Raw genomic sequence first — 27,725 nt, 5'->3', positions numbered from 1 at the left:
AAAAAAAAAAAGAAAGAAAGAAAGAAAGAAAACAGCTTGATAGGACTCCAACACACTAAATCGGGGGCAATTTGAACGTCAGATGAAATAATGATATTAAAACACTGAGTTTCAAAGATCCATGAGTCCACCATGATTACTAGAGAGCAGGAGTGGGAAAAGGAACACGGCTCTTTACAGAAGAAAACTGACTAAGAAACTACTGAATAAATATACAAAGGGTGACAGAATAAAAATGCATCATTTTGTGAACCTCAGTGTAAAAATTGACTCAGGCAAGCATCCTCATTGATGCTGAAATCATTTCGTAAAACGTTGTTGGGAAACGGAATATTCACATACCCAGAGAGTCTCACGTCTTAGATTGCTTATTAAGTACTAAGGGACACTAGTATCTTCCAGTGGAAGTCTGTTAGTTGCCACATTCTAAAAGTGACCACATTTGGGCACCTGTAACCCAATGGTTGGAATGCTGTCCTGGTGCACCGGGGCTGATGACTTCGAACCCAGCCAGAGCCTGCTAAACAACAACAAAGCGGCCACATTTTAGGCTGGGCTTGGATTACAGGCTCATGCCTGTAATCCTAGCGCTCTGGAAGGCCAAGGTGAGAGGGTCCCTTGAGCTCAGGAGTTTGAGACCAGCCTGAGCAAGATCAAGACTCTGTCTCTACTAAAAATAGAAAAATTAGCTGGGCATTGTGTTGGGCACCTGTAGTCCCAGCTCCTTGGGAAGCTGAGGAAGGCTGATCACTTGAGCTTGAGGTTGCTGTGAGCTAGGCTGGCACTATGGCACTCTAGCCTGGGCAACAGAATGAGACTTTGTCTAAAAAAGGTGGTGGGGGGGCACATTTAGCATTAGCAATAGTGAGAAAGCCTGAAATTATGTGACTATTGATGCAGTAAGAAGTACACATTATGTATGTGTGTGAGAGAGAGAGAATGTGCGTGTCTACTGTATAAGCTGAGTTAAATTATGAGAAAACATTTGGGAAAATGCTGAACATAGAACATTACACAAAACAAGCTTGACCTCGTCATAAAAAACAAAAACAGTATGTAGATTAAATTAGACCAGATTAAAGTAGACTAAATGCAATCTAAGAACTTTTTTCCATATTTAAAAACAAATTACAAAATAACAAAGTTATAACAACAAATTTGGTACAATTAGAGGGTTTTATATTTAGGCTATATAGCCACGATGTTGAATTAATGTTTATTTTAAAAGGTGTGATCATGGGATTGGGCTTATATAGACAAATGTCACTCTCAGAAAGCTAATGTTAAATTTACATAAAAACAGAAAAAAAATTCATACACACTAAAATTTTCAAAATAAAAAGTTGAAAAACCATTTCTAAGTTTGCATATTTTTATTTAGTTTCTTTTTGTACTTTATCTTGATTTCCTTTTTTTCTTTTTCTTTACTTTTGCAGCTGAGTTTCTATTTTTCAGTGACAATCCAGCCCGTACTAAATGAACACTGTAGAATTAGACAATTATGCAATATCCAGAAGAGGGCAGCACAGTAAAACTTTTCTTTAATTTAAAAGATGCTCTCAACAGCATGTTGACTTTGCCAAACATCTGAAAATCAAATGTTACTTCGCACCTTTCTATGGATTAGAGGAGACATCTCAGGGCTTCTTTTAGAAAATAGAAAAAAATACTCAAAGCAATCACTAAGAATTTCATTTTTCCTGTCTGAAACCTAGATTGGATGATTATTATTACAGGATATTCCTATTTTCCTAGCCCCTTTCAACACTCTACAACAGAAGAGAGGCTACAAGATTCTCTCCTTTTTTTTTTTAAGAGTCCCTTTTATAGTTGTGCCCCACACCCCAAAAGGGTGCCATATACCCTTACATTCTGTTATTAGGTGAGAACACACCAATCCTTTCCCCTTCTCCCTTCCCCTAACTTGAATTGAATTGAGTTTTTCCCTTGTGGGGGCTTCTATTAGATGATCTACTGGTTTCATATTAGTATTGAGTACGTTGGATATTTGGTTTTCCATTCTTATGATACTTTACTAATCCAGGTTCATACAAAAGATGTAAAGTCTCCATTTTTGTTATGGCTGAATAGTATTCCATGGTATATATATACCACCGTTTGTTAATCCCTACATCAAGATTATTCTTTTTTTTTTTTTGAGACAGGATCTCACTTTAGAGTGATATACTGTCATAGCTCACAGCAACCTTGTCAAACTCTGAGGTTCAAGTGATCCTTTTGCCTCAGCCTCTCAAGTAGCTACTATAGGCACCCACCACAATGCCCATCTTAGAGACGGGGGCCTGGCCTCGCTCTAACTCAGGCTGATCTTGAATTCCTGAGCGTAAGCAATCCACTGGCCTCCACCTCCCAAAGTTACAGGCATGAGCCACCATACCCAGCCCCTATTCATCGAGATTCTTCTTCTTTTTTTAACATCAAGATTCTTGATGCCTTTTTTGCTGGGCTCCTATTCTCAGGACCACCCTACTCTTAGCTGGCTGGCCGTCCATCCATCACACATATCATTCATGCATCTATTGATGCATGCATCCTGCTAACCATTGTTCTACTGAGCTTCCCAAACTCTGTTTCTAGCTAGCATTCTGCCCAAGAACTTTCAATGACTATTGCATACTACCTTAAATGTCAAGGTTTTCCAAGGGTCTGACCTTATTCTGCCCAAAACTTTATTTTCTATTCCTAATGCAAAATTTCTGTTCTACTGCTCTCATTATTATGTTCTTGCTCTCTGGACCCACCGTACTTTATCCCACCTCTGCACCTTTGCTCGTAGTTCTCAAACTTTTTGGTATCAGCAGCTGAGAACTGCTGCCACAGAATCCTCCCAGCCGACATTCAAGGCTGCCACAACCATGTCGTAAACAACACATGGGGCATCATGCACACCAGACTCCCAATACATTTGTATATCTGTTACAATTTTTTTTTTCTTTTTTTTTGCAGTAGATGGCAGGAAAGTGGCTGGAGGAAGAGGTGGCTTTTGTTACATCACACTAGCAGAGACCCTTTGTCTTGCCCTTTTCTTGCAATATTTTAGGTCCAGCAACACAAAATGACTTAAAAAGTACTTTGTTCTCATTTAATCAGTATGCAACATACTATTGTTATTAACACCACAGAATTGGTGTTGATTTCAACATCTGATGAAATGCCTTGTCACATACTTCCTTCCCAAAAGTTTGAATCACAATACGTGGTGGTTCTAACACCAAGCTTCCCAAACACTTTTGCCCCCATCATATACTTTTTAAAATTATCAAGAACCCCCAAAGAGTTGTTTTTTGGCTTTTGACAATTTTTTTTTTTTGCAATTTTTGGCCAGAGCTGGGCTTAAACCACCACCTCTGGCATATGGGGTCAGAGCCCTACTCCTTTGAGCCACAGGCACCGCCCAAAGAGTGTTTTTTAATGTGGCTTATAGCTATTGATATTTACTGCATCAGTATTAAAACTGATAAATGTTTATGTATGTATTACGTCATTAGCAGTAACGAAAAAACAATGACATGTTAAATTGGATAACATGTCTTTATGAAAAATAACATGTTCCTCCTGCCCCCCCAAAAATAAATAAATAAAGTGTGGTATTTTTTATATTTTCCCAGCGTCAATTTTATTTCTGGCTTAATTAAAGACAGTGGGAGTCTCAGGTGTGCTTCTGAGTTCTGTCTGTCGTCTTATTACACAGCATGTGATGTCTGGGAAACTCCATTCTACCCTTGTCAAAGAAAGGGACTAAAGAAATAATAATATCTTTGTTTTTTTTGAGACAGAGTGTCACTGTGTCACCCTTGGTAGATGCTATGGCGTCACAGCTCACAGCAACCTCAAACTCCTGGGCTTAAGCGATTCTCCTGCCTCAGCCTCCCAAGTAGCTGGGACGACAGGCACCGGCCACAACACCCAGCTATTTTATTTTGTTGCAGTTGTCATTGCTGTTTAGCTGGCCCGGGCTGGGTTTGAACCTGCCCGCCTCAGTGTATGTGGCTAACGCAGTAACCACTGTGCTACGGGCGCTGAGCCAATAACATCTTTATTAAGAAAATAATTTTGTCATTGTAGACTCCAGAAAAGACCCTAGGGACTCCTAGCGTCCCCAGAAGTGCAGGTCTCTGCTATCTCTTCCCTTCCACTTCTACTTTTTCTTTGAAGCACTACCCCACTCTAGTAACTCACACTAAAACCCCATGGCAATTAATATTTAGTCTATAAATTATGTTTTCCCAACTAGACTGTAATCTTTTGAAGCTATACCTAGGCATATAGCTGTCAGTGAGTAAATATTTGCCAGTTATGTTGCCCGCATTAGATAACACAGCTATTCAAATAGCCTACAGAATATCCACCATCTCTAAATATTCTCTCTTCCACCAAAGAATTGTGAAATCTAAGTTCTGTCTCCTACTTCCTCTGTCTATCCTCTGCCTACACACACACACCCCAGTATCTGTCTCTTTCTTGGACCATTCATGTCAATATACATACATGCTGTACCATCTTCAATCTTAGCAAATTCCTCTATACTTTTGGCTCTGTTTCTCTGTCTTTCAGAAAAATTCATTTGAAAGAAATGTGTACACTTGTTTCCCCTTCCTCACCTCACATTTTCTCGTGAACACACTCAGACACACTCAAAGTCATCACCAAAGCCGATTCTGATCAAGATGTCACAGGTCTGCATTTCGTGGGATCCATGGTCATTGTTGGTCTATGTTCTTGCCATCTCCTTTTTCTCCCCAGGTGATCCCATCCCCTCCTCTGGCTGAAGGATCTATCTCCAGCTATGGCTTAGAGCTCCAGATGTAAATGTTCAACTAGTTACCTACATTTTTCGTAGGCATTTCAAAACCTCACCCTCCCATATCCAATCCATCAGCAAGTCCTGTCAGTTCCTCCTCCAAAATACAATCCTGATCCACCCACCCTCTCCATCTCCCCATTACCACTCTAGTCTAAGCCCCCATCAGCTCTGTATTAGCCTCCTAGTTAGCCTCCCTGTGTGGTGATTGCCCACTTTTTCTCCACATAATACTCACAGTGTTCTTTCAAGAACATGAATCAGATCTTATTGGCCCTTTGCTCAAACCCTCCAATGACTTCCCATCACACTAAGAATTCCAGCTCCCTGAGATTTGGCGCCTCCCTTTCCCCCTGAGTTCATCTTTCCCTTTCTCCACTTTCTCATGTTCCAGCCACACTGATCGTCTTTTCCTTGCTTGAACATGTCAAGCTCCTTCCCACCTTACAGGCTTTGCACTTGCTATTTAGAGCTTCTCCTTGTGGTTCTTTCCAAGTTTGGTGCCTTCTTGTCAGTTTGGTCTCAGTCATTCATGGCATCACCCTAACCCCAGTAGCTACCCCTAGTCCCACTGCAGGTGACCTTTTTAAAGCGATCAGGGTCCCAGCAGGAAACAGACAACACACACAGATTAGGACAATTTGAGAATTGCATAAAGGCATGGATAGGGTGAAGGAAAACCACAAGGAGATGGTACAAAGCCCTGGAGCCAGAGCCAATGGAATGCTATTGCCACCCCTAGCCTAAAAGAAACCCAGAAAGAGCAAAGGTTATATGAAAAGAACCTTTGGTCAGGATACAGCCATACACAGAGACCCACACCTCCCTCTCTGCCTTCTCTACGGTTTCCTGCCAGCAGTCCCCATTGATCGATCGAAGCAAGGAGACAAGGGACCCTGATCTTGTGCAAACTGGTCAGTCCCCCAGGGTGTAGACAGTGGATCTGGAGGGGCCCCATCTGATGTTCAACCCATTCTCCTCCCAGTACCCTGCCTCACTTTCTGCAGGCCATTAATCACTATCTGACATCATTATGTGTTCACTTAGCATCTGTCCCCTGCAGGAGAGCCTGGGATATAGTTGAAGCTCAATAAATATTGAAAGACAGAGTTACATCTCACTTTGAACTACAGAAGTTGCAATCCATCCAGGGACACATGCTCTATTTGCGGACTTTTAGGGCACTGATGTTAAAGATTATATTCCCTACATGAAATAGCATAAAAGAGCTTTAAATGAAAAAATACAGCCCACATATCCTTATCTTCAATTGGGTAGAATATTAGGGGAAACTAGAAACAATAGGAAGTAGGAAAAAGGAGTCAAAAGAAGAGGGTAGGTTTGGACAGCAAGCCCATCTCCATGCCTACCAAGCTAACCTTTTGCTTGCTATATAGGACATATTATAAAACTGTCTGCCAATCTGTTGTTCCTCATTCATATGTATTTAAAATTTTATGTAAATCGGGTTGGTGAGTACGGCGCCGGCCCCACATACCGAGGGTGGCAGGTTCAAACCCAGCCTTGTCCAAACTGCAACAAAAAATAGCCAGGTTTTGTGGCGGGGACCTGCAGTCCCAGCTATTTGGGAGGCTGAGCCAAGAGAATCGCCTAAGCCCAGGAGTTGGAGGTAGCTGTGAGCTGTGGTGTCATAGCACTCTATGGAGGGCGATAAAGTAAGACTCTTTCTTTAAAAAAAAAGAAAAATTTATGTAAATCATTAATGACATAGATGATCTAAAGGACACCATCAACCACCATGACCTAATTAATATGTATAGAACACTAAACAACCATAGAATATGGTTATGTTCATCAAGTAAGGGCATATACTGTAACAAAAAAAAAAATCAATACATTTAAAACAATTGAAATTATACATGTTTCCTGACCACAACAGAATTAAAATAAAAAGCCAATGACACTATGATACCTGGAAATCCCAAATATTTAAAACACACTTTTAAATAATCCATGGATAAAAAAAATTATAAGGAAATTTAAAAAATATTTTTTATTGAGAGATAATGAAAACACAACATATCAGAATTCCTAGGATTCAGCTAAAATAATGCTTGGAGGGAAATTTATACCTTTAGATGTTTCTATTAGAAAAGACAAGACAAAAATCAGAGACCTAATATTCTATTTTAAGAAACTAGCAAAATAAACCCACAGTATATAAAGTCATAAAGAACAGACATAAAAAAAAGAAAAGAAACAGGACAATTAATAGTCAAAAGCTGTTTCTTTGAAGATTGGCAAACCCCAATGACACTGATGAAGAAGAAACAAGAACACAAATCACCACAATCAGGAATAAAAGTGGATTATTACTACAGATCACTTTTAACAGACATTAAAAAGATAGTAAGATTGGGCAGTGCCTGTGGCTCAGTGAGTAGAGTGCCAGCCCCATATACCGAGGGTGGCAGGTTCAAACCTGGCCCCGGCCAAACTGCAAAAACAACAAAAAGATAGACAATATTTATGAACAACATTATACCAAGAAATCTGATAATTTAGACAAAAGAGCAAATTCCATGAAAAATACAGCTTACCAAACAAGACATAAGATTACACAGAGATTTTGAATATCCCCATATCTTCAAAATAATTTGACAATGTGGCATTATAATTAACTGTATTAACAGAAGAACAGAGAGAAACTATCTGGTTATCTCAACAAACAGCAGAAAGAAAAGCATTTGATATTCATCATAAAATCTAAGACAAGCAAAAATTCTTGGAAAGTCAAAAATAGGAGAGAACTTCTTAAAACTCCATGAAGTATATCTACCACAAAATTACAATAAATATTAAGCTTGAACATCTAACCATAAAAACGGAAGAATGAAGTACATTCATACACACTAACATGGGCAGATGTGCAAGATATATTTTGTTTTCATGAATTACTTAGCTAACCAAAATTTAATATTAATACCATAAATACAAAAGCACTAGAAAAAATATACAAAAACTGCTTTTTTCCTTTCAGACAAGTATATTACCATAGGTAAGAATTCAACTAGTTCTCTTGGTTCCTTGTAATTTTGGAGACCAAAAGCACTTTGTATGCCATTTATTAACCCATTCTGGAACCGAATGGACTCCATTTAGCAAGTCAGATAAATCTGGATTATTCCAAGTTACTAAGCACAGTCTGAGGGAAAGACCTCTAGAGTTTGTGAACATTCTGTAAGTTAGCAGAGTGAAATAAAGAAAGACATTGCAAATACTCTTTCCCTTTATTTCTTCCAGAATAGAGCAAATTAGTCCTGAGGTCACTGGCATTTGCCTGGATTTGCTCTAGTTCTGAGATGTTCAATTTCAGCTTCAGGTATGGATTCATCCTCACTCTCAGACAAATAATGGGAAGCCAATTTTCCAACTTAAGGAAATGATACTAACATATTTACCTCTTAATAAACAGTGATTTGAAGATGGTTAAGATATTCTTGTAGTTTTCCCCCATCAAAACAGAGCTTTGTACAAACCTGTCCTAAATGTGTGATATATGTGTGTGTGTGTGTGTGTGTGTGTAAGGGCAATTGCGAAAGTCCTTTCAAATTTTGCCTATCAGGCCAGCATTAACCCAAATACCAAAACCAGGTAAAAACATTCTAAGTAAACTACAGAACAACTCTCACAAACAAGATGCAAAACTTCTAAACAAAACTTTACCAAAGTGAATAAAAAAATACTTACCTTAAAGGGATAATACATCACTACAAAGCTATAGCAACAGAAAGCAGATCAATGGTTGCTTGGGGATTGAGGGAGCTGGAGAGAGGGATTGCAGGTCTTAAGGAAACTTCTGGGGATGACAGATTTGTTCACTATCCCAAATGTGACAGTTTCACAGATATATCTGTATGTCAAAAACTTACCAAACTGGCTCAGTGCCTGTAGCTGAGCGGCTAGGGCACCAGCCACATACACCAGGTCTGGCAGGTTCAAGCCCAGCCTGGCTCAGCTAAATGACAATGACAACCACAACCAAAAATAGCCAGGCATTGTGGCAGACACCTGTAGTCCCAGCTACTGGGAGGCTGAGGCAAGAGAATCACTTAAGCCCAAGAGTTTGAGGTTGTGGTAAGCTGTGATGCCACAGCACTCTACCAAGAGTGATGTAGTGAGACTCTGTCTCATCTGTCTCAAAAATAAATAAATAAATTTTAAAATGTTCAGTTTATTATATTCCAACTGTACATTTCAATAAAGCTGTTTTTAAAAACACGTTTTACCTATGTACTTTTGTCTTTGAGTGTTTAGGAGAATGAAGAGAAAAAGTGGAGTGAAAACAGGTCATCTTGCTCTGTCGCCCAGACTGGAGTGCAGTCAGTCGCCTGATCATAGCTCACTGTGACCTTCCAACTCCTGGGCTCAAGCCATCCTCTGGCCTCGGTCTTCCAAAATGGCTGGGATTACAGACGTGAGCTACCGCGCTTGCACTTTTTTTTTTATATTATGTGAATACATTGGCAAAAGTATTGGTAACAACTTGGTAACTTTTGGCACATGGGTTCACTGTGGCGGAGGGCCTGATGTCTAAAGTAGGACTGAGACTCTTGTTCCCCAAGAGTCAGGGTATTGAGAGGGAGAGGGAGAGGAGCGTCGGGGAAGAGAGAGAGCTGAGCAGCGACGGAGAATGTGACCCAGAGCGGAGCGGGCCAGGGGGCAGGCGGGCAAGAGAAAGAAACTCGGTGGTCAAGTCCTAGGATGCGTTCTCGAGGGCACGATGCCCACGAAGCCATGAGACCCACCCCCTGCGTAGAACCAGGAGTAGTGTGTTTGAGCGCGCCCGCAAATAACACAGGCGACAGGAGAAAAAACAAGGAGAAAGGGGCCTTCTTCCAGCTCTACGCGCCTCTGCAGCGGGCTGGGGTCAGAAAAGGGGAAGGACCGGAGCCGGGGCGAGAGCGGCCAGGCGGTGCCAGGCACTCTGAGGGCGGAAACCACAGGGGCGGGACAGCGCGGCTCCGCTCCTCCCGAGCCGGGGCGGGCCCGCGGCCGACCCGCCTCTCCCGCGCCGACCCGGTCACTACCCCGCCGGGTAGCCATGCCGCGCCGCCTGCTGCGGGGTCTGTGGCAGCGATGGCACCGTTACAAGTACCGCTTCGTCCCCTGGATCGCGCTGAACCTAAACCACAACCCGAGGTGAGAAGCCTGGGCGGCCGCACCAGAAGCGCCTCCTAAAGGCTCCCGGACGCCGCCACCGAAGCAACCACCCGCCGACAGGCAGAGAGGCAGCCGCCCGGGCGCCAGAGGAGGCCGGCCCCGTGTGGGCGGGGTCTGTGGTGGGCGGGTCTAGGGGGTGGGGTCTGAGTCTGCGTCTGGGTTTGAAGCCGGCGAGCGGGCTAGCGGCGGGTGGGGCCTGCGGTGGGCGGGGCCGGGCCGGGGCGGGCTCCCGGCCTGAAGCGGGCGCGGGCCTTAGATGGGCGGGGCCTGCGGCCTCTCCCGGCGTCCGCCGCGCTGCCAGGCCCGCGAGGTCCGGGCTGGCCGCGGGTCGTTGCGGGCGTTTCTCGTGAACCGGCTGGTGTACTTGTTTCTGAATAAAATAGAAACTCTAAAAGAAGGCCACTCTTACCGCATGAGAGTGCGCGGACTTCCGCCGATGCATTGTTAGAAGATTGAACTTCCTCAGAAAAGCCAAAGCGAGGTTTATTTTCACACCTCCATACAAATAATTTATGTGGTGAAAGCAACCCAGCTTGGCTGTGAGAATACCTTGGAGCAGCTAACGCGTAAAAACGTGCAAAAAGCGACTACAAGCACGTCGGGTTTTGGACACGCCCCTGAGGAGGTCGCCCTCGACGGTGACACTGCTGGCGTTATAAAGGGTGCACTTGTGGTCAACAATGCTCTCCAAACAGGCAGACTAGGCCTCCTGGAAGGGCAGTTAACAAAAAACTGGGAAAAGCCACAGTGCTTTCCAAGTTTCACATTAAGGACACATGAATTCAGGTGCATCATTACTAAAGGATTATGAGGCCCCGTAGTTAAAAGTAAAATAATACAATTAGTACAATTGCAAATTATGTACTAAAGTTATGGAAGTAAGTGATGCAGTCATTAAAGAACGCGATACTCCCGGAGAGAATGTGACAAAGTATATAACGTTAAGTTTGTCTTTGAAATTACATGCCTGTAAAAAAAAAAAAACATTGACTATGAGGATTCACCTTATGTAATGACTCGCAGGTGATGATTCTTGGCTGTAGTAGGGGAGAGAGCTGAGCTCCAGTTCTGCTTCTGGCTCTCCCACTCACTGGCTTTAGGACCTTCGGCAAGTTTTCTAACTTCTCCAAGCCTGTTACCTTGTCTGCAAAAACTGGATAATGGAAGGATCCAACCCCATTTGGTACAGAGTGGGCCTTTCATAAATACTGGGTACTTGTGTGGGTAGTGTTGGGAGTTAGGTAAATAGAGCTCCCCTCAAGCAATTCTTTTCTGAGTTTTATGCCCTTTGAACACATCAAAATAGTCTTGTAGTTCCTTGAGGCCAGTAAACTGGAAAGCATGAAGATAGCCTAGCTTTTATCATTTGAAGGGTGGTAAATAGAAACTTTTCCAATTTTCAGGACCCTCCGATATGTTCCAGAGGATTCTAAAGACAAAGTTATCTCAGATGAAGATGTCCTAGGAACATTACTGAAAGTTTTCCAGGCTCTATTCTTAAATGATTTTGATAAGCAATCAGAAATCTTGACTTTGCTTCCAGAACCTGTTAAATCAAAATATCAAGACCTACTGGCACTCGAACATCAAAGGGTGAAACAGCTTGAAAACAGACATCAACTGCAAAATATCTTTAAACCAGAAGAAATTCTTTATAAGACATTGGGTTTCAGTGTTGCTCGAGCAACTAGCTCTTTGGTTTCCGCTGGAAAAGGTGTCTTCGTTACTAAAGGATTGGTACCAAAAGGCGCGGTTGTATCTATGTATCCTGGTAACATGATTAGTACTTTACCAAGTTTCTTACATACTGATTAATATAAACTCAACAAAATGCCTAGCCCTATAATCCTTGAAGGGTTGAATTAGAAACTCAGGTTTCCGTAGATTTTTAAAGTTTTGATTTCAGAATAAACTGTTTGTAAATTATGTGTTAGAAAGTATCCTGGAGAATTTTTTTTTTAGGGGAGGGAGGGATAAATGCATTTTTCTTTTAATGAAATCTTTCTAGTCAGTGTTTAAATTTAGAAAATAAGATGGTCCACTTGTACAAATTACCTAGCACTAGAGAATAAGTTGCTTTGGTTTAGTTGATGACTAAAGATAAAAATGGTGTGGCTCAAAACATATAAGAGTTTAAATCTACAAATCGCTGAATAAAGATCTTCTTTGCCGTTTCTATAGTTGGAAAGTAAGGCAACTTCTTTGCGAAAGATCATTGTCTAGAATGCTCAATAGAATGTTATTCAGTATACAACCTACAGGCGCCAGCCATATACACCAGAGCTGGCGGGTTCGAATCCAGCCCAGGCCTGCCAAACAATGACAACTACAACCAAAAAATAGCCAGGCGTTGTGGCAGGAGCCTGTAGTCCCAGCTACTCAGGAGGCTGAAGCAAGAGAATCACTTAAGACAAGGAGTTGGAGGTTGCTGTGAGCTGTGACGTCATGGAACTCTACCCAGGGTGATAGCTTGAGGCTCTGTCTCAAAAAAAAAAAAAAAATTATATAATTTTTCATATAGAGTGTGTATGTGAATATTTGAATCAGATAGACCATGTTTTTAAAAAGTTATTCTGCTGTTTTCTAATTTTATATCCCTAACAAGAAAATCTGAGTTTCCTGCTGTACAGCTAGCGTAACTCCGTAAAGACTAACCAGAACAAGCCAGTAAAACCTGACAAATTAATACTAAAATAAGTTATTAAAATTTATTTAGAGTATCTACTTAAGTAATCTTACTTAAAATTTAAATAGATTAACATGCCTGGCCCATAGGAAACACCTGGTAAATATTAATTTTCTTTGTTCCAACTTTGTCAGAAAATGGAATAACAGCTTGAATATGTCAGATTCATCTATTCCCATGTATGTCTACATTATTAAATTATTAGCAAAATACATTTTCAAAAGACTTTTTAGTGGATGTCGAACAACACTCTACTTTAAAAAAAAATGTATATGACTTGGTAAAACTGAACTTAAAATGTGATGTTCGTGTTATCATTAACCAAGAGAGTTATATGTTACTCTACGTGGAAAAGTCTGTTCTGTGTCCTATCTGGTATTGGACATTCACTCTTTAAAGGGGAAAAGTAGGCTTGGCGCCTGTGGCTCAAGTGGCTAAGGTGCCAGCCACATACACTTAAGGTGGCAGGTTCAAATCCAGCCTGGACCGCCAAACAACAATGACGGCTGCAACCAAAAAATAGCTGGGTGTTGTGGCGGACGCTTGTGGTCCCAGCTACTTGGGAGGCGGAGGCCAGAGACTCGCTTGAGCCCAGGAGTTGGAGGTTGCTGTGAGCTGTGATGCTACAGCACTCTACCCAGGGGGATAGTTTGGGGCTCTGTCTCAAAAAAATAAAAAAATAAAGGGTAAAAGTAACCTAAGAGAATGTGATTATATTTCAGAGAAAGGTTCTTACCACACTGTTAATGATTTTTCCATGTTGCTATAATATGTCTTGTCTTGTTATGCAATAGGTACAGTATATCAAAAGTATGAGCCAGTCTTTTTCCAGTCCATTGGAAATCCGTTTATTTTTAGATGCCTGGATGGGGTACTCATTGATGGGAATGACAAAGGAATATCAAAAGTTGTGTACAGGTAAGTGATGCCCACATTCAAATTTAAGTATGATATTGGAGACAAAGCCACACTTAACAACGTTTATGACCAGCAGCATTTGTACGTTAAATAAAAATATATTTAGATAGCTTCTATGTAACAACTCAGTTGTCTTGTTGATTAGACAAAAGTCCTTTTTTTAAAAGAGAAATCGCACTTGTAAAATTCTAGGATAATTTGTATTTTTTTTTTTTGAGACAGAACCTCAAGCTATCCCCCTGGGTAGAGTGCGATGGCATCACAGCTCACAGCAACCTCCAACTCCTGGGCTCAAGCGAATCTCCTGCCTCAGTGTCCCAAGTAGCTGGGACCACAGGCACCTGCCACAATGCCCAGCTATTTTTTTTTTTTTTGGTTGCAACCATCATTGTTGTTTGACAGGCCCGGGCTGGATTCAAACCCGCCACCTTAGGTGTATATGGCTGGCACCTTAGCCGCTTGAGCCACAGGGGCCGAGCCATAATAATTTGTATTTTTTAGTTCTATTATAAGATTCAGAAAAATAACCTCATAGCAAATGCTTTCATCTGTTTTAGATCTTGCAATGGGAGGGATCGACTTGGCCCTTTAAAAATGTGTGATAGTACATGGCTAACATCAGAAATTCATAATCCCCTGGCTTTAGGACAGTATGTCAACAATTGTTCAAATGGTAAGTAAACATCATAGAGCTGTGAGATAAAATAGAATGTGGTTAATTCTACTCCATTGCCACATGACTGAGCGCCAGAGGCAGTTGAGTGGAACATCTCAACTATTCAGAATCCTTAAGTAACTATAACTTTTGGAGGGAAGGTATTTGGAGGGAAGAGAGAGAATTTAGGGAAACAATGATACACATTTGGAATTCTTTATTATTTTTGTTCTGATTTTGCAGTGAATATAGGCAATTGTTAACAACTGCCCTTTTGATCATTTTTTTTTTTAGCATTTTTGCATAGTTAGAGATTATTTTGTCACTTCAATGTAGCCCTACAGATTAATTGCCAAACTGGTATCTTCTTTCTATTGCTAAGTTTGTGAGTCACTTACCTTCTTTAGGACTTTGACTTTCCCGTAGGTAAAAGTTTGATCAACTGGTTACATTTAGCATAAATTTTTGTTGTTAGCCTCTTTTATTTAACCTTTAACCTTTTTGAGCCTCTATTTCTTGGTATAGAAAAAGTAAACAATATAATTTATACATGGTATATAACATAAACATGTGGTTATTGTATGTATATAAAGTAATAAAACATGTTTTATTTATTCTTTTGTTTTATGTATTATTTACTATATATAAGTATATATAAATATATAAAATCTAACAGTTTCATTCCTAGTGATTTATTTAAAAAAAAATCTAACAGTGCCTGGAACCTAATAGTAATTATTTTGAACATGTTCCAATAATTTTAAAAAACATACGTCAAGTGTTATAATTCAATACTGTTTTCTATAACCTTGTATCATGGTTCTTTTTCAAAAAATATTGTGCTTGTCCCTAGACAGAGCAGCTAATGTCTGTTACCAGGAATTTGATGTGCCTGCCGTTTTCCCTATCGAACTGAAGCAGTATCTTCCAAACATTGCCTATAGCTACGACAAATTGAGGTTAGTCTTCTAAAAAGAGCATTTCCTATCTTACGCTGTACTTAACAAAATATTTTCTAATTAAAAGATGTATAGAATTTGGAGTAAGACATTTTTACTGAAAAATTAGAGGTAACTTAGATTTTTGTGTTCATCACACCTTAATGTGTTCATGTAGGCTTATTTGAAATTTAAAATTTTCTTTTAACTTAGCTTATTCTGCTTGTTATTACCCATTTTTATTCTGTACTTTGTAAGTATTAACCTTCATGTTTTGTTTTGTGAGACAGAGTATCACTAGTCTCCCTGGGTAGAGTGCTGTGCGTCATAGCTCACAGCAACCTCAATTTCTTGGGCTTAAGCAATTCTCTTGCCTCAGCCTCCCAAGTAGCTGGGACTATAGGCTCCCGCCACAATGCCCGGCTATTTTTTTTGTTGTAGTTGTCATTATTGTTTAGCAGGCCCGGGCTGGGTTCAAACCCGCCAGCCTTGGTGCATGTGGCCAGCACTGTAACCACTGTGCTACGGGTGCCAAGCCAACCTTAAAAGTTTTTTCATATGATTGTTGTTCTTCCTACCCACAGAATCGTCAAATATATTTTTACTTTAATCATTTCTAAGTATCATGCTCTCTACCTTACAAGAAAGTATCCAATTGCAGAAAGAGGCCAAATTACAGTATGATTTCTTTTGCCTGTTTCACCATTAGGTTCTGAATCCTTATGGTGAAAATAAGGCCTATATCCAGAAGATACACATGTTCATGTAACATTTATTTTTTGCTTATTAAGTGGAGAGTCTGAGAATACTCAAATAACAGTCTCTAAATACAAGTAATTCTGAAAAGCTGAGTTCTTTGTTAACAATGCTGTAGGAATATATAATCTGTGTATCATTTCACTGAGTTGCTAGCAAACCTCATTGTATATAGGCTTTTAATTGTCCTTTTAAGATGAATGATATTCATCTTGGACTATACACAATGCTTCCAATTTGATAACTTTTATGTCTTTACACATTTTTATGTTTAACAATTGGGTTTTCTAGGCTGGGTGCAATGGTTCACACCTGTGATCCTAGCACTCTGGGAGGCCAAGGCAGGTGGTTAGCCTGAACTCAGGAGTTTGAGACCAGCCTGAGCAAGAGTGACACGTTGTCTATACTAAACATAGAAAAACTAGCTGGGTGTTGTGGCAGGTGCGTAGGCCCAGCTACTCAGGAGGCTGAAGCAAGAGAATCATTTGAGCCCCAGAGTTTGAAGTTGCTGTGAGCTATGATGCCATAGGACTCTACCCAGGGTGACAAAGTCTGTCTGAAAAAATAAATAAAAACAAAAAATTAGGTTTTATTACCCATATACTCTGGGGTATGATGCCATTAGAACTTCGAAAGTGTACATATAACAGACATGTTGTGTCCAGAAAGAAGTATTTATTTTAATTCCAAGTAACTTTAATATTTCCATTTTTCAGAATACAAGTTACACAATAAAAGAATGTTAAACTATAATGTCATTTAAAAGTCCTTTTTGTGATACCAGTATTGGAGTCCTAAACATAGACTTTTCCAAAGAGGTAGTCAGTTGTATGAACCTTTTTAATGATAGAGACATACTCTAGAGTGCCTACATCAAGGATAATAACTGTTTCCTTAGAGAAATCATAAACTAAAACATAAGGAACCTGAGTAGAGAGAAAGTTACAATATAAAACCCATATTGTTGGGCAGCGCCTGTGGCTCAAAGGAGTAGGGTGCCAGCCCCATACCCAGCCCCGGCCGAAAACTTCAAAAAACCCCCCAAACCTCACATTGTTTATATTAAAAACATGAGCTTGTATCTGTCATATATTTTTATGAGCTTGACAGACACTTACCTTTTATATATTTTTCTTTTGTTTTCAGCCCACTTCGATGTGTCGTCCTTGTCGCACTTAGGGACATCAAACAAGGAGAAGAGCTTTTTTCAAATTACTACACGATTGTCAGCTAACTCTGAATGTGAAAGTAGGTTTTCTACTCAGCTGCTGAGTTAATCTTAAGTTTTTGCTACTCACTTCTCTGAGTTCCACCTGTAGAGCAAATATTTTGAGACCTAATTGGAGTAGGAATTTTTTTATGTTTTTGTTGATATTATGTTTATGTTCCAGTTTCATGATAAAAGCTATTTGCTTCATTACAATTTCAAATTTGTAATGCAATTAGAATTTTAATTGAGCTTCACCTAAATACACAATAGCTTATTAAATTAAAACTCACTACTTGAACTGATTTCAATTTTTCTTTTATTTTGTGTAGTGCTGTGCTGATTTATAAAATTTTAACCAAGCCCCAGCAATTCTTGTAGTACTGTTGATGTGTACAAGTAAAGAATGTCTATTGTGTTGCTATGGGTAAACTGGTATGTAGGTATAATTTAAAGGTTGTTCAAGCTGGATAAGAGGAAAATGTGAGATCCTTATTTTCTATTCTCTTTGGACATTTCCATACCAATACAGGTTAGGCGGAAAATGCACGAGGTTGTTTTCATGTGGGAATCTAATTAAAATACATGCTGGTATGAGGAATACCTATTCTCCATGTCTCAGGTTTTCATATGGAGGGCTTCCATTTGTAACACTCCTCGCCTCTCTCCACCCACTGGAGGAAGTGACTTTCTGAGTATGTTTGGAGAACTGGGCACTGATGGCCCACACCCTCTGTGGACCCTGCGGCTAATGTGTCCTGGGCAATTCTCTGCCTTGTGCAGTAGCCCGCCCTGCCAATGACAGAATGAGTCTAGTTCAGAGGTGGAGTATTAGCAAGATGGCTGGAGCTCTGAAACCATCTTCCCCAGAACTTTATTAGCAATAGTTACTTTGATCTCTATAGGCCTGACTCCTGTTCCGACCTCAGTTCTAAATTTGGATAGGAAGGAAGGTGTTATTTATTGGGCCCCTGAAATCTTCACGAAACCTGTATAACCAGATTCTAGCCACCTTCACTGCTGTGCCACCAGCTTTCCACCCCATAAGTTTGTTGCGATTCCAACAGCCTACCATTTGCCTTTCCTCTCTCCATACCTGCCCCCTTACAGAATACATCACCAAGAGTGATTCTTTTAAGGTTAGTCAGATCTGGACATGCTGCTCCTGTCCTGGATAAATGCTGAAGTCCTTTGCATACATGACCTAGCTGCTCTGTACCTCAGCATCTACTTGGCTGGCTCTCTTTGCTCATTCCATCCCAGGCATATCTACGCCAGCCACTTCCTGAACCTGCCAGGATCATTCCCACCTCACCTGTTCCTTCTGCCTGCAGAGATCTTCACCTGGATGGCCACATAGCTTACTCTCCCCTTGTCACCTTGCCTAATCACCTTATTAAAGTTGAATCCTGAGCTCCTACCCCAGTACTCTCCATTCCACTTCCTTATTTTTCTCAATAGCATTTATCACTAGCAGGCTCAAAAAACACACTTTATGGAAATTATGGCGAAAATTATTTCTAGTAGCCTAGAAGTCACTGGAGATTATTCTGCTTCTACAAGGCTTCTCCTTCCCTCAAAGCCTGAAATACTGTGTAGCTCTCATGGGGCATTAGACTGGCTGTACTGAAATACTCATACTTGTCCCCCTCTGGAGGTTCCGTCTGTATATGTGTCCACCACACAAGCCCCCTACTCCGATGCCCTCTGGTACCTGAGAATGAAGGGATATGGTTTTAGACCAGCATCTAAGCCGAGTCATCAGTTTTTGCTTTCATTCTGTCCCCTTCTTGGCCTTGTACAAAATTTTGATATGTGCAGTCTGATCACTGCATATTGACTAGAACTGGATACAGTTTAGGGGATAAGCTTGTGAAATCAGGCTAAGGCAAGATCATTAGCTTAAAACACAGATTCAGGAAAAATGTGACCAGGCTCACTAAAACTATGAATAGGATAGATAAGGAAGACTATTTGACCATAAATATAGTCTGTCAAGTAACAGTTGATCAAATTGCAGATACCATGTTTTCCTAAAAGATCCAGTTGCCTAGAACAGTGTTTCAAGTGTTTCCTGAATTGATCTAGAGGTATAATCTTCAAGATAGTTAAAATTTGGTTATAGATGGAAAACCACCATAGAGGATTTAAAGGAAACTTCCCTGCCACCTCTATTACTTATGTATCAGATGTCTTACTATATCTAAAACCAATTTAACAATGATATAATATCTACCTATTTGGTACAGCTAAACATTCATTAAATAAAAAAATCTTATTTTTGGCAAATACTCACACAAACCAAGAAAAAAAAGATTTCCAGATTTTTATTTCTGGAACTGTACACCAGGTATTAAAGTACAACAAATACAAAATAATGCTCAAAAAAATCAGTGTTTATGTACAAATATTAAAATCAATGCAACAATAGCAACTTCCTCTTGAACATCTGATACTAAAACTTGTTCTGATTGTCACTAATTTATCTCATACTCACAGGGTACTTATTTCAAACTGGGACAATTGGAATCACTGGTCATCTAAGAGGAATAATAATATCTACCATATTTAACAATAAAACTAATAGTTTCCTCCTTTTAGTGAAAAAATTAGGAACTTTTTAAAAAACATAGTAATGTCAATATTTTTATAAATTATTTCAATTCCCATTTGTAGACAATGTGCTTTGAAACTCTGGGCAATCTCCTTGGTGGTCAGGTTTATTTGTTAGTTTACATTCAAAGTTGAAATACTAGAGACTTTGGTTAAATTAAATAGTATCACTATGCTCTATCAGATCTGGCATTCTCAAATATTTATGACCCTCGATTTTAAAAATTAAAAAGGAAACAATTGCACAATTCTTTGACCTAATTGTACAGATTTAGTATTTTTTTAAACAGTATTCTACATCCTTCAAGTAAATTCAGCAGTTGACCATGACAAGAGGAAAACCAAACATTTAAAAAGCTAGCATAAAAAAGATGAAGTATAACTAACAAAAGTAAAGTATTGCTATAATCACAGCACCAGTTACACTTCTAAATGAATCCACTGTCCTCTGCAAATTCCCTGTACATTAAAGATATATCAGCCAACACTGCAACTGCTCACCATGAATTTTTGGTTTGTTCATACGAAAATAATGTGACAAAGGAAAAAAAAAAAGAATTTATCACAGTTTGTTATAAGAATTGTGCTTAACACTTGATAATAAAGGCATTGTTTCTTCATATGATTAAAAATCAGTTATTTTCATGCTTTCAAACGCAATTCTTTTAATAAACAGTAACAAATTCTATTAAGATGTTTAAACGGAAAGAAAAAAACAGTAAATCCAGCTTTTAAAAGAAAATTCAATAAATAGCTATTTTACATGGATAAAGTCATAGTGGTACAATTTATGAATGTCACATCAAGCATGCACAAAAATGGTATTATACATGGCAGAAGTAGTCAGAAAATATTGAATTAGATCTAAAAAGATATGAAGAATTTACACTTATATACAAAATCTTGCAAATTATTGCCTCATTTTAACAAGGAATTAAAAGTAAACGTTACCAGCTAGTTAGCACTCTCTAAGAGGCTAAAATCAGATTGGTATTTAAAAATCTACTAAACTAGCTGGAATTTATTTTTCTCTCATACCATTTTCTGGATTTTGGTCAAAAATCTTTATTTAAATAACTAAAGTGTCCATTCAACTTGCTGATAATCAAAACTTTAGATAAGAAACACTGTTTCCATCTTATATCAAGATCCCAGCAATGCATAGATAAACTGAATATATTACTGCATCAGCTACTGAGAATGGGCATGTTCATTTAAGTGCAACTGGTATTAGCATTCAGTCATCTTTGTGTAAATTATTTATACAGACCAGCCACTGTAAACCCAGAGTGAAAATTAAAGTTATAACAATGGAATATTATGGCCAGTATCTTACTAAATTATAGAAAGTGTACTGATTTTTAATAAAAGAAATAAGGTTCAAAGTTTAGCACAACAACACAGCAATAAGAAGCTGACAACCATGGAAAAAAATATTGGAAAGCAACACAGAGCCCAGGCTACCCATTATTTACTGTGTGCATACGGGAATGCTAGACTTCAGATGTATAAATTAAAGACTGATTTTAAGTTATTAACTATTTTCGTCCACTGTGCTAAACTAAATTTTACTGTAAATGTGCTACCGCGTAAACACTTCAAAGCAATCTTCATTAAAATGCTGCAAAGAAAAACAAGAAAACACATCATCCAAAACTAAGGATGTCATTGCAGTTCACAGTTTGTATAATAAATACCCTCCCTTTCAATCACTAATCACTACAACCTATCTACTCATCAGCACAACCTTGAAGCAACTTACAAATATTAGCAATGCAGCCAAACATTTAAGTTTTTTGCAAAGCAACACAACTAGTAAAAATCAAAAATTTTAACTAAGACGGTGCAAAAAGAATTCTGTATTTTAACTATACTATAAAACCAAAGCTTATTATATCCTAATACTGTATTACATAATGTTTGATTCACCTTATAACTTAAAGATACATGTCTACGGAGCAAAAATAGCCAAAGTGTATGACAATGGCTTCCCATTCACAATGTTTGGAATAAAAATACAACTAAGTTTGAGATATGTCAGAAGGTCTATTACTTTTTAAAACTTAAAGTGGTAACGTACCATTCCATTTCAGATAGGAACTCACATTTTTCTTGCCAGGTGTTCAAGCTAAACAAAAAAGCTTAAATATACTTCAAGGTTCTACTGCATTAGGTATAAAATCTAGAAGTCCCTCTAAATATTAACACTCTGAACTGCAGTGCTACAAACAACTTAAGAGGTGTCTCAAAATGTAAACCATTGAGTGGTAACATGCTAGGCTTTGTAGACTGCGCCTCTGCCAGTCAACAGCCTCAGGATAAACTAAATTATCAATGACCGGTATGATTTGTAAGATTACAATCTTGACAATGGTGGACAAAACCCCATCTGAATACCACATCTTCAAATGCCAAATTTTTAGCCATAAATGTTACACAGAAATCTCGTGGCAGTAAAATGGCCAATTCTGTGTAAGGTAGCCCTGGTCTAGAATTTTGAAACAGGATCCAAGCAAGTGTCTTCATAATTTGCACACAGTTCCTCGTGCTGGCTTCCATAAAGATGGACTTGCTGTTTTGTAAACTGAAGTGCTCTAGTTGAATAACATGAGAGAAGTTTCCATTTTAAAAAAATCCTTGCATGTTTGTGCAGTTTAAAGAAACCTACCCCTGCTTTTATTAATTAAGAAAATAAAACCAAAAAAATGCTACATTGAGCAGGGATCGGGATCGGTACCTGTAAACATTGTTATTCCACTGCATCCGTTACGGCAAAGGGAATTTACACGAAAAGAAGCCACACCATTCAGTTCAGAACATCTGTGCTGGTTTTGAGCTTGTGGCCTCTGTCTACAGGTTTTAAAATCGGGAGTGAGGGCAGTGGGGAACAGAAAAGGATAGAAAAAGAAGGGGGAGAAGAGGTATTGGGGGATGAGGAAGAGAGAAGCAGAGCTTAAAGCTGCACCACAGAGTTCAATCTTAGTTCCCAACTCTGCTGATCATAGTTCATTTCCACATTTATGGATTGAAAAATGAAAATACTCTTGATAAATCAAGATATAGTTCTATACATACTGACATCACTGATGTCATAGTGAAAAAGGTTCAAACTTCCAGTGAAAGACTATGCAAACCTGATAGCTCCCCTCAAGTTTACTGGGACTGCACACCCACGTTTTGGGTTCCTTCCCTCTGTCACTCAGAGTGAAGGGCGGCGTGCTGATGCAGAGTGTGGGCACTGATGAAACCATTGGTCTCGTTGGCAGACAGACTGCCAAAGTCAGCCACAGAGACGGCCATTTTGGCACTGGTGATATGATGTGTGTGATTTTCAAAGTCCACACCCAGATTATTTACAGAAACCTCATTCATAAAAGATTCAGGGACGGCAATGCCCATTTTCAATCTCTTTGCTGGTCTTTCTGACTCTTCACTGCACATGTTCATAGGATTTAGCTCCGAATGATAAAATCCAGTCTCAAATAAATTAAAACAATCACTTTCGCCATTGCTGGGCAGGGTGAGTAACTCTTCTGTTACAACAGGCACATGATTTGCTTGTCCACGGGGCGTGTTGCCCAGTGGAGGAAAGCTATCATCCAAACAGTTCACGTCCGTGGGGTTGCAGACGGTCGCTACACTGTTGGTCAAAGCTAAAAAGAAAAAGAAAAAGGTTTAAGTAAGGGGTCCCGTGATCTCAAACAACGAGGACACAATTTTACAACAAACTATACTAATGCATGAACAGATCCTCATTTTACCTGTCAAGTCACTGGCAGTGAAAGAGTTGAGAATATTAAGCTGTTGATCAGGAATAGGCTCAGGCCGGTTAGAAGTTAAGGCTGAAGAATTTACCGTCCCACCCAAAGCTTCTGTTTCATCTACCAAACGATCCATGTAGTCCCTGAAAAACACACCACCACAGTAATTTTATGACTGCACATCACAGTTAAAAATACAAGTCATGAAGTCCAGCCCATGGTACTTACGTAACTCCAGGGTGATGGTAGTATCGTTTCTTTCCAAATCTTGTCTGTTGAGCAAAGTAATCATAACGTTCGGATTTCTTCCACATATAGTAGAATGCTACACATTCAGCAACTGTTCTAGTTCTCACCTATCAAAAAAAGTTGAAGTTTAAAAATAAACTAACAGGCTGAGTGCAGTGGTTCACACCTGTAATCCTAGTACTCAGGGAGGCTGAGGTGGATGGATAGCTTGAGCTCACAAGTTCGAGACCAACCGGAGCAAAAGCAAGACTCTGTCTCTACTAAAATAGAAAAAACTGAAGCAAGAGGATCACTTGAGCCCAAAAGTTGGAGGTTGCTGTGAGCTATGATGCCACAGCACTCTATCCAGGGTAAACAAAATGAGACTCTGTCTCAAAAAATAAAAAATAAAGTAACAAACTCAACCCATTTTTAAAGCAATTTATTCCCCCACAACACTGTAACTTCATGCATCTGATTTTCTATCCTCACAATTATGAAATTTTAAATACTTTTATTAATGAAATGTCTTTACTTTTAATAGTGAGGCCACTTTCAAAAGCCCAAAGTTGTTTCTATAAAAATTAGAATATATTAGTTTACAAAACAAATGTGTATCCAGAAATTATTTTACCCATTTACTGAAAATTCTAAACTACTGGCACAGCCTTTATTTTTCTTCATTGAACCCTCACTGTGATTCTGACAATAGTGAAGGGTTCTTAACTTTGGGTTAACCAACCCCTAAGAAGTCCATAAGTGGATTTCATTGGGAACTATTAATTCCCAAAGTTATATGCAGGTATACTTTTCTAAGGAGAAGCAATACAGTCTCACTGGATTATCAAAGGGTTCCATTATCCAAAAAAGATTAAGAACCTTTGGCAAAGGAATCTACAATCTATAGCATGTAGAATTTAACATGATTTGCTGGCTAAAGGCAAGTGGGCTTTTTCCCCTCTACATGGCTCTCAGCTCCAACAGATTTTGGTAACAACAACAATAAAATTTGAGCTTCACCAATTTGGCTTCATAAACTAGGGCTCCTCTAACTATATACAGCCACAGACATGAATTCAGAAGTATGAACAAAATTCTTTATCCTTATCCAATAAACACTTTCTCCTCTGCTTAATTAGTACCCATAAAGAAATTTCTGTATCTCTCTCCTGATTCCTGGGCAAGCTGGGATACAAGTAAGATCAATAATATAGGAACAACTTTTTAAACAAAGAAATAGAATATACCTTTTGATAAACATCATTAACTATAAGACTTTGCAGAGAAAAGCCTTGCTTTTGCTCCTTTTCTGCCTTATTCACTGATAAAACACTGTGTGGTAGGGTAGTAATTGTATTTGGAATGAATGAATGAATGCAGTTAATTTCATAAGTCATTACAAAACTGATGGTTTTACTTTTACTTAAAAGCACAACCAAAGCTTCTTTAATTTTTCGTTTTTTTAATTGAGACAGTCTCAAGTCACCCTCAGTAGAGTCCCGTGGCATCGGCTCACAGCAACTTCAAACTCTTGGGCTTAAGCGATTTTCTTGCCTCAGCCTCCCAAGTAGCTGTGACTACAGGAACCCGCCACAAGGCCCAGCTATTTTTTTTTTTTTTTCATTTCAATTGTCATTGTTGTTTAGCTGGCCTTGGCCGGGTTCAAACCCACCAGCCTGGGTGTATGTGGCCAGTGCCCTACTCACTGAACTATGGGCGCCACCTTCTTTAAAAATTTTTTATCTAGGGGGAGGAGTAAGATGGCAGCAAAGTAACAGCTTCCTTGCAACTGGGCAGGGTGAGACTGGGGAAAGAAGACTCAAGGCATCTCTGGGTGGTGGGATCTGCCCAGAAACATCCCTTTGGGGACACAGGGAGTCAGTGAGAGACTTCTGGACCCCATGAGGAGGACAAAAGCAGTGGAGAACTGGACTCACTGAAACCCTAGGCCAGAGGCACAGTAACTTACACAGCAAGAGGAGGTGAAAGGAAAATTAGGGCAAGGAAATAGGTAAAAGAAAACACCTATGAGGAAGAATCAGCAGAAAAAGCCTGGCAAAATGAAAAACCAGTCCAGAGCAACCCCCACAAGGGACCTTGACGTAGCTACTGCAAAGGATTCCACCTATAAAGAAATGTTAGAAATGACAGGGAATTTAGAATATGATGATGAAAACAATGAAGGAAAGGATAGAAACAATGAAGGAAATTGCTGATAAAGTAGAAAATAACCAAAGGAAATCAAAAAACAGAATCAAATAAAGAAATGAATGATATAAAGAATATAGAAAGGATACAGCAGAGCTGAAGGAACTGAAGCAGTCAATTAGAGAACTTAAAGATGCAATAGAAAGCATCAACAACCGATTAGATCATGCAGAAGAAAGAATCTCAGAGATAGAGGACAAAGCTCTTCAGATAACTCAGATAGTTAAAGAGGCAGAAAAGAAGAGAGAGAAAGCAGAGCAGTCACTGACAGAATTACGGGACTTCATGAAGCATTCAAACATAAGAGTTATAGGTATCCCAGAAGGGAAAGAAGAATGCACCATGGGAATGGAAGCCTAACTAAAGAATATTATAAATCAAAATTTCCCAAATATCACCAAAGATTCTGACACACTCCTTTCAGAGGGATATCGGACCCCAGGTCACCTCAACTCTAACAGAGCTTCTCCAAGACACATTGTGATGAACCTGTCCAAAGGCAAGACAAAAGAAAGATTCTTCAAGCTGCCAGGAGTAAGCGCCAGTTGACCTATAGGGGCAAATCCATCAGAGTGACTGCAGACTTCTCTAATGAAACTTTTCAAGCAAGGAAACAATGGTCATCTACCTTTAATCTACTTAAACAGAACAATTTCTAGCCCAGAATTCTATATCCTGCTAAGCTAAGCTTTAAAACTGACAGAGAAATCAAATCATTTACTGGTATGAAAACATTGAGGAAATTTGCCACAAGACCAGCTCTACACGACTTGAGTACAGCTCTACTTCAACCTGTTCTACACAATGACCATCACAATGGATCTATAGCAATGTAAGAACTCAGAAATTAAAGGACAGAACCTAACTTCCACACTGATGCAAAAGATAAAACTAAGCAATGGACTCTCACAAAATAAGATGAATAGAACACTACCACACTTATCAATTATCTCAATAGATCTTAATGGCCTGAATTCCCCACTGAAGAGGAAAATTGGCTGATTGGATTAAAAAACACAGGCTATCCATTTGCTATCTGTAGGAAACACACCTAGCTTCAAAAGACAAACTAAAACTCCAAGTTAAGGGTTGGAAGACAATTTTTCAGGCAAACAGAATTCAGAAGAAAAGAAGGGTTGTAATCTTATTTTCATATACATGTGGATTTAAAGCAACTAAAGTCACTTAAATGCTCCCAGATTCTTCAAACAGACCTTACTCAGTCTGAGCGATATGATATCCTATGACATCATAGTAACAGGGGACTTTAACACTTCTCCTACAGAGCTGGACAGATCCCCTAAACAGAAATTAAACAAACATATAAGGAACTTAAATGAGATCCTAGAACAACTGTGCTTCATAGACGCATATAGAACACTCCATCCCAAAGATAAAGAATATACATTCTTCTCATTGCTCCATGGAACATTCTCCAAAATTGATCATATCCTAGGACACAAAACAAACCTCAACAAAATCAAAAGAATTGAAATTTTACCTTGCATCTTCTCAGACCACAAGGCACTAAAAGTGGAACTCCAACAAAAACGTTCAACCCCACACAAAGGCATGAAAATTAAACAATCTTATGCTGAATGACAGTTGGGTGCAGGAAGAAATAAAAGAGGAAATCATTAACTTCCTTGAGCATAACAACAATGAAGACACAAGCTACCAAAACCTGTGGGATACTGCAAAAGCAGTTCTGAGAGGAAAATTTATCACTTTAGATGCCTACGTTCAAAA

General features: G+C 39.2%; 2 protein-coding genes across 6 annotated transcripts in view; one reads left to right on the top strand and one right to left on the bottom strand.

Moving 5' to 3' along the window:
• The first annotated feature begins 9,819 nt into the window (after positions 1 to 9,819).
• Positions 9,820 to 27,725, top strand: part of SETD9 (SET domain containing 9) — a 24,954-nt gene continuing 7,048 nt past the window's right edge. Inside the window, exons 1-6 of one of the 3 annotated variants that reach the window (XM_023518987.1) lie at positions 9,820 to 9,985; positions 11,410 to 11,777; positions 13,487 to 13,610; positions 14,168 to 14,283; positions 15,119 to 15,224; positions 17,106 to 17,207. In XM_023518987.1, coding sequence (XP_023374755.1) covers positions 9,888 to 9,985; positions 11,410 to 11,777; positions 13,487 to 13,610; positions 14,168 to 14,283; positions 15,119 to 15,224; positions 17,106 to 17,193 — 900 coding nt within the window. In that variant the 5' untranslated portion in view covers positions 9,820 to 9,887 and the 3' untranslated portion in view covers positions 17,194 to 17,207. Of the gene's footprint in view, positions 9,986 to 11,409; positions 11,778 to 13,486; positions 13,611 to 14,167; positions 14,284 to 15,118; positions 15,225 to 17,105; positions 17,470 to 27,725 lie in introns of those variants that run through there. The other 2 variants (XM_003782750.3, XM_023518992.1) reach the window with 2 other exon arrangements.
• The window catches only part of MIER3 (MIER family member 3), a 48,107-nt gene continuing 39,858 nt past the window's right edge, over positions 19,477 to 27,725 (bottom strand). For all 3 annotated transcript variants that reach the window (XM_003782749.3, XM_012812394.2, XM_023518978.1), the window contains 3 exons: positions 23,769 to 23,896; positions 23,541 to 23,683; positions 19,477 to 23,432 (listed from right to left, as the gene is read on the bottom strand). In XM_003782749.3, coding sequence (XP_003782797.1) covers positions 22,975 to 23,432; positions 23,541 to 23,683; positions 23,769 to 23,896 — 729 coding nt within the window. In that variant the 3' untranslated portion in view covers positions 19,477 to 22,974. The remainder of the gene's footprint in view (positions 23,433 to 23,540; positions 23,684 to 23,768; positions 23,897 to 27,725) is intronic.

The sequence above is a fragment of the Otolemur garnettii genome, unplaced genomic scaffold, assembly GCF_000181295.1.
Source record: "Otolemur garnettii isolate 467f Iridium unplaced genomic scaffold, OtoGar3 scaffold00005, whole genome shotgun sequence".
NCBI lineage: Eukaryota > Metazoa > Chordata > Mammalia > Primates > Galagidae > Otolemur > Otolemur garnettii.
Note: the sequence above shows the minus strand (reverse complement) of the source record. Positions and strands in the feature narration are given on the sequence as shown.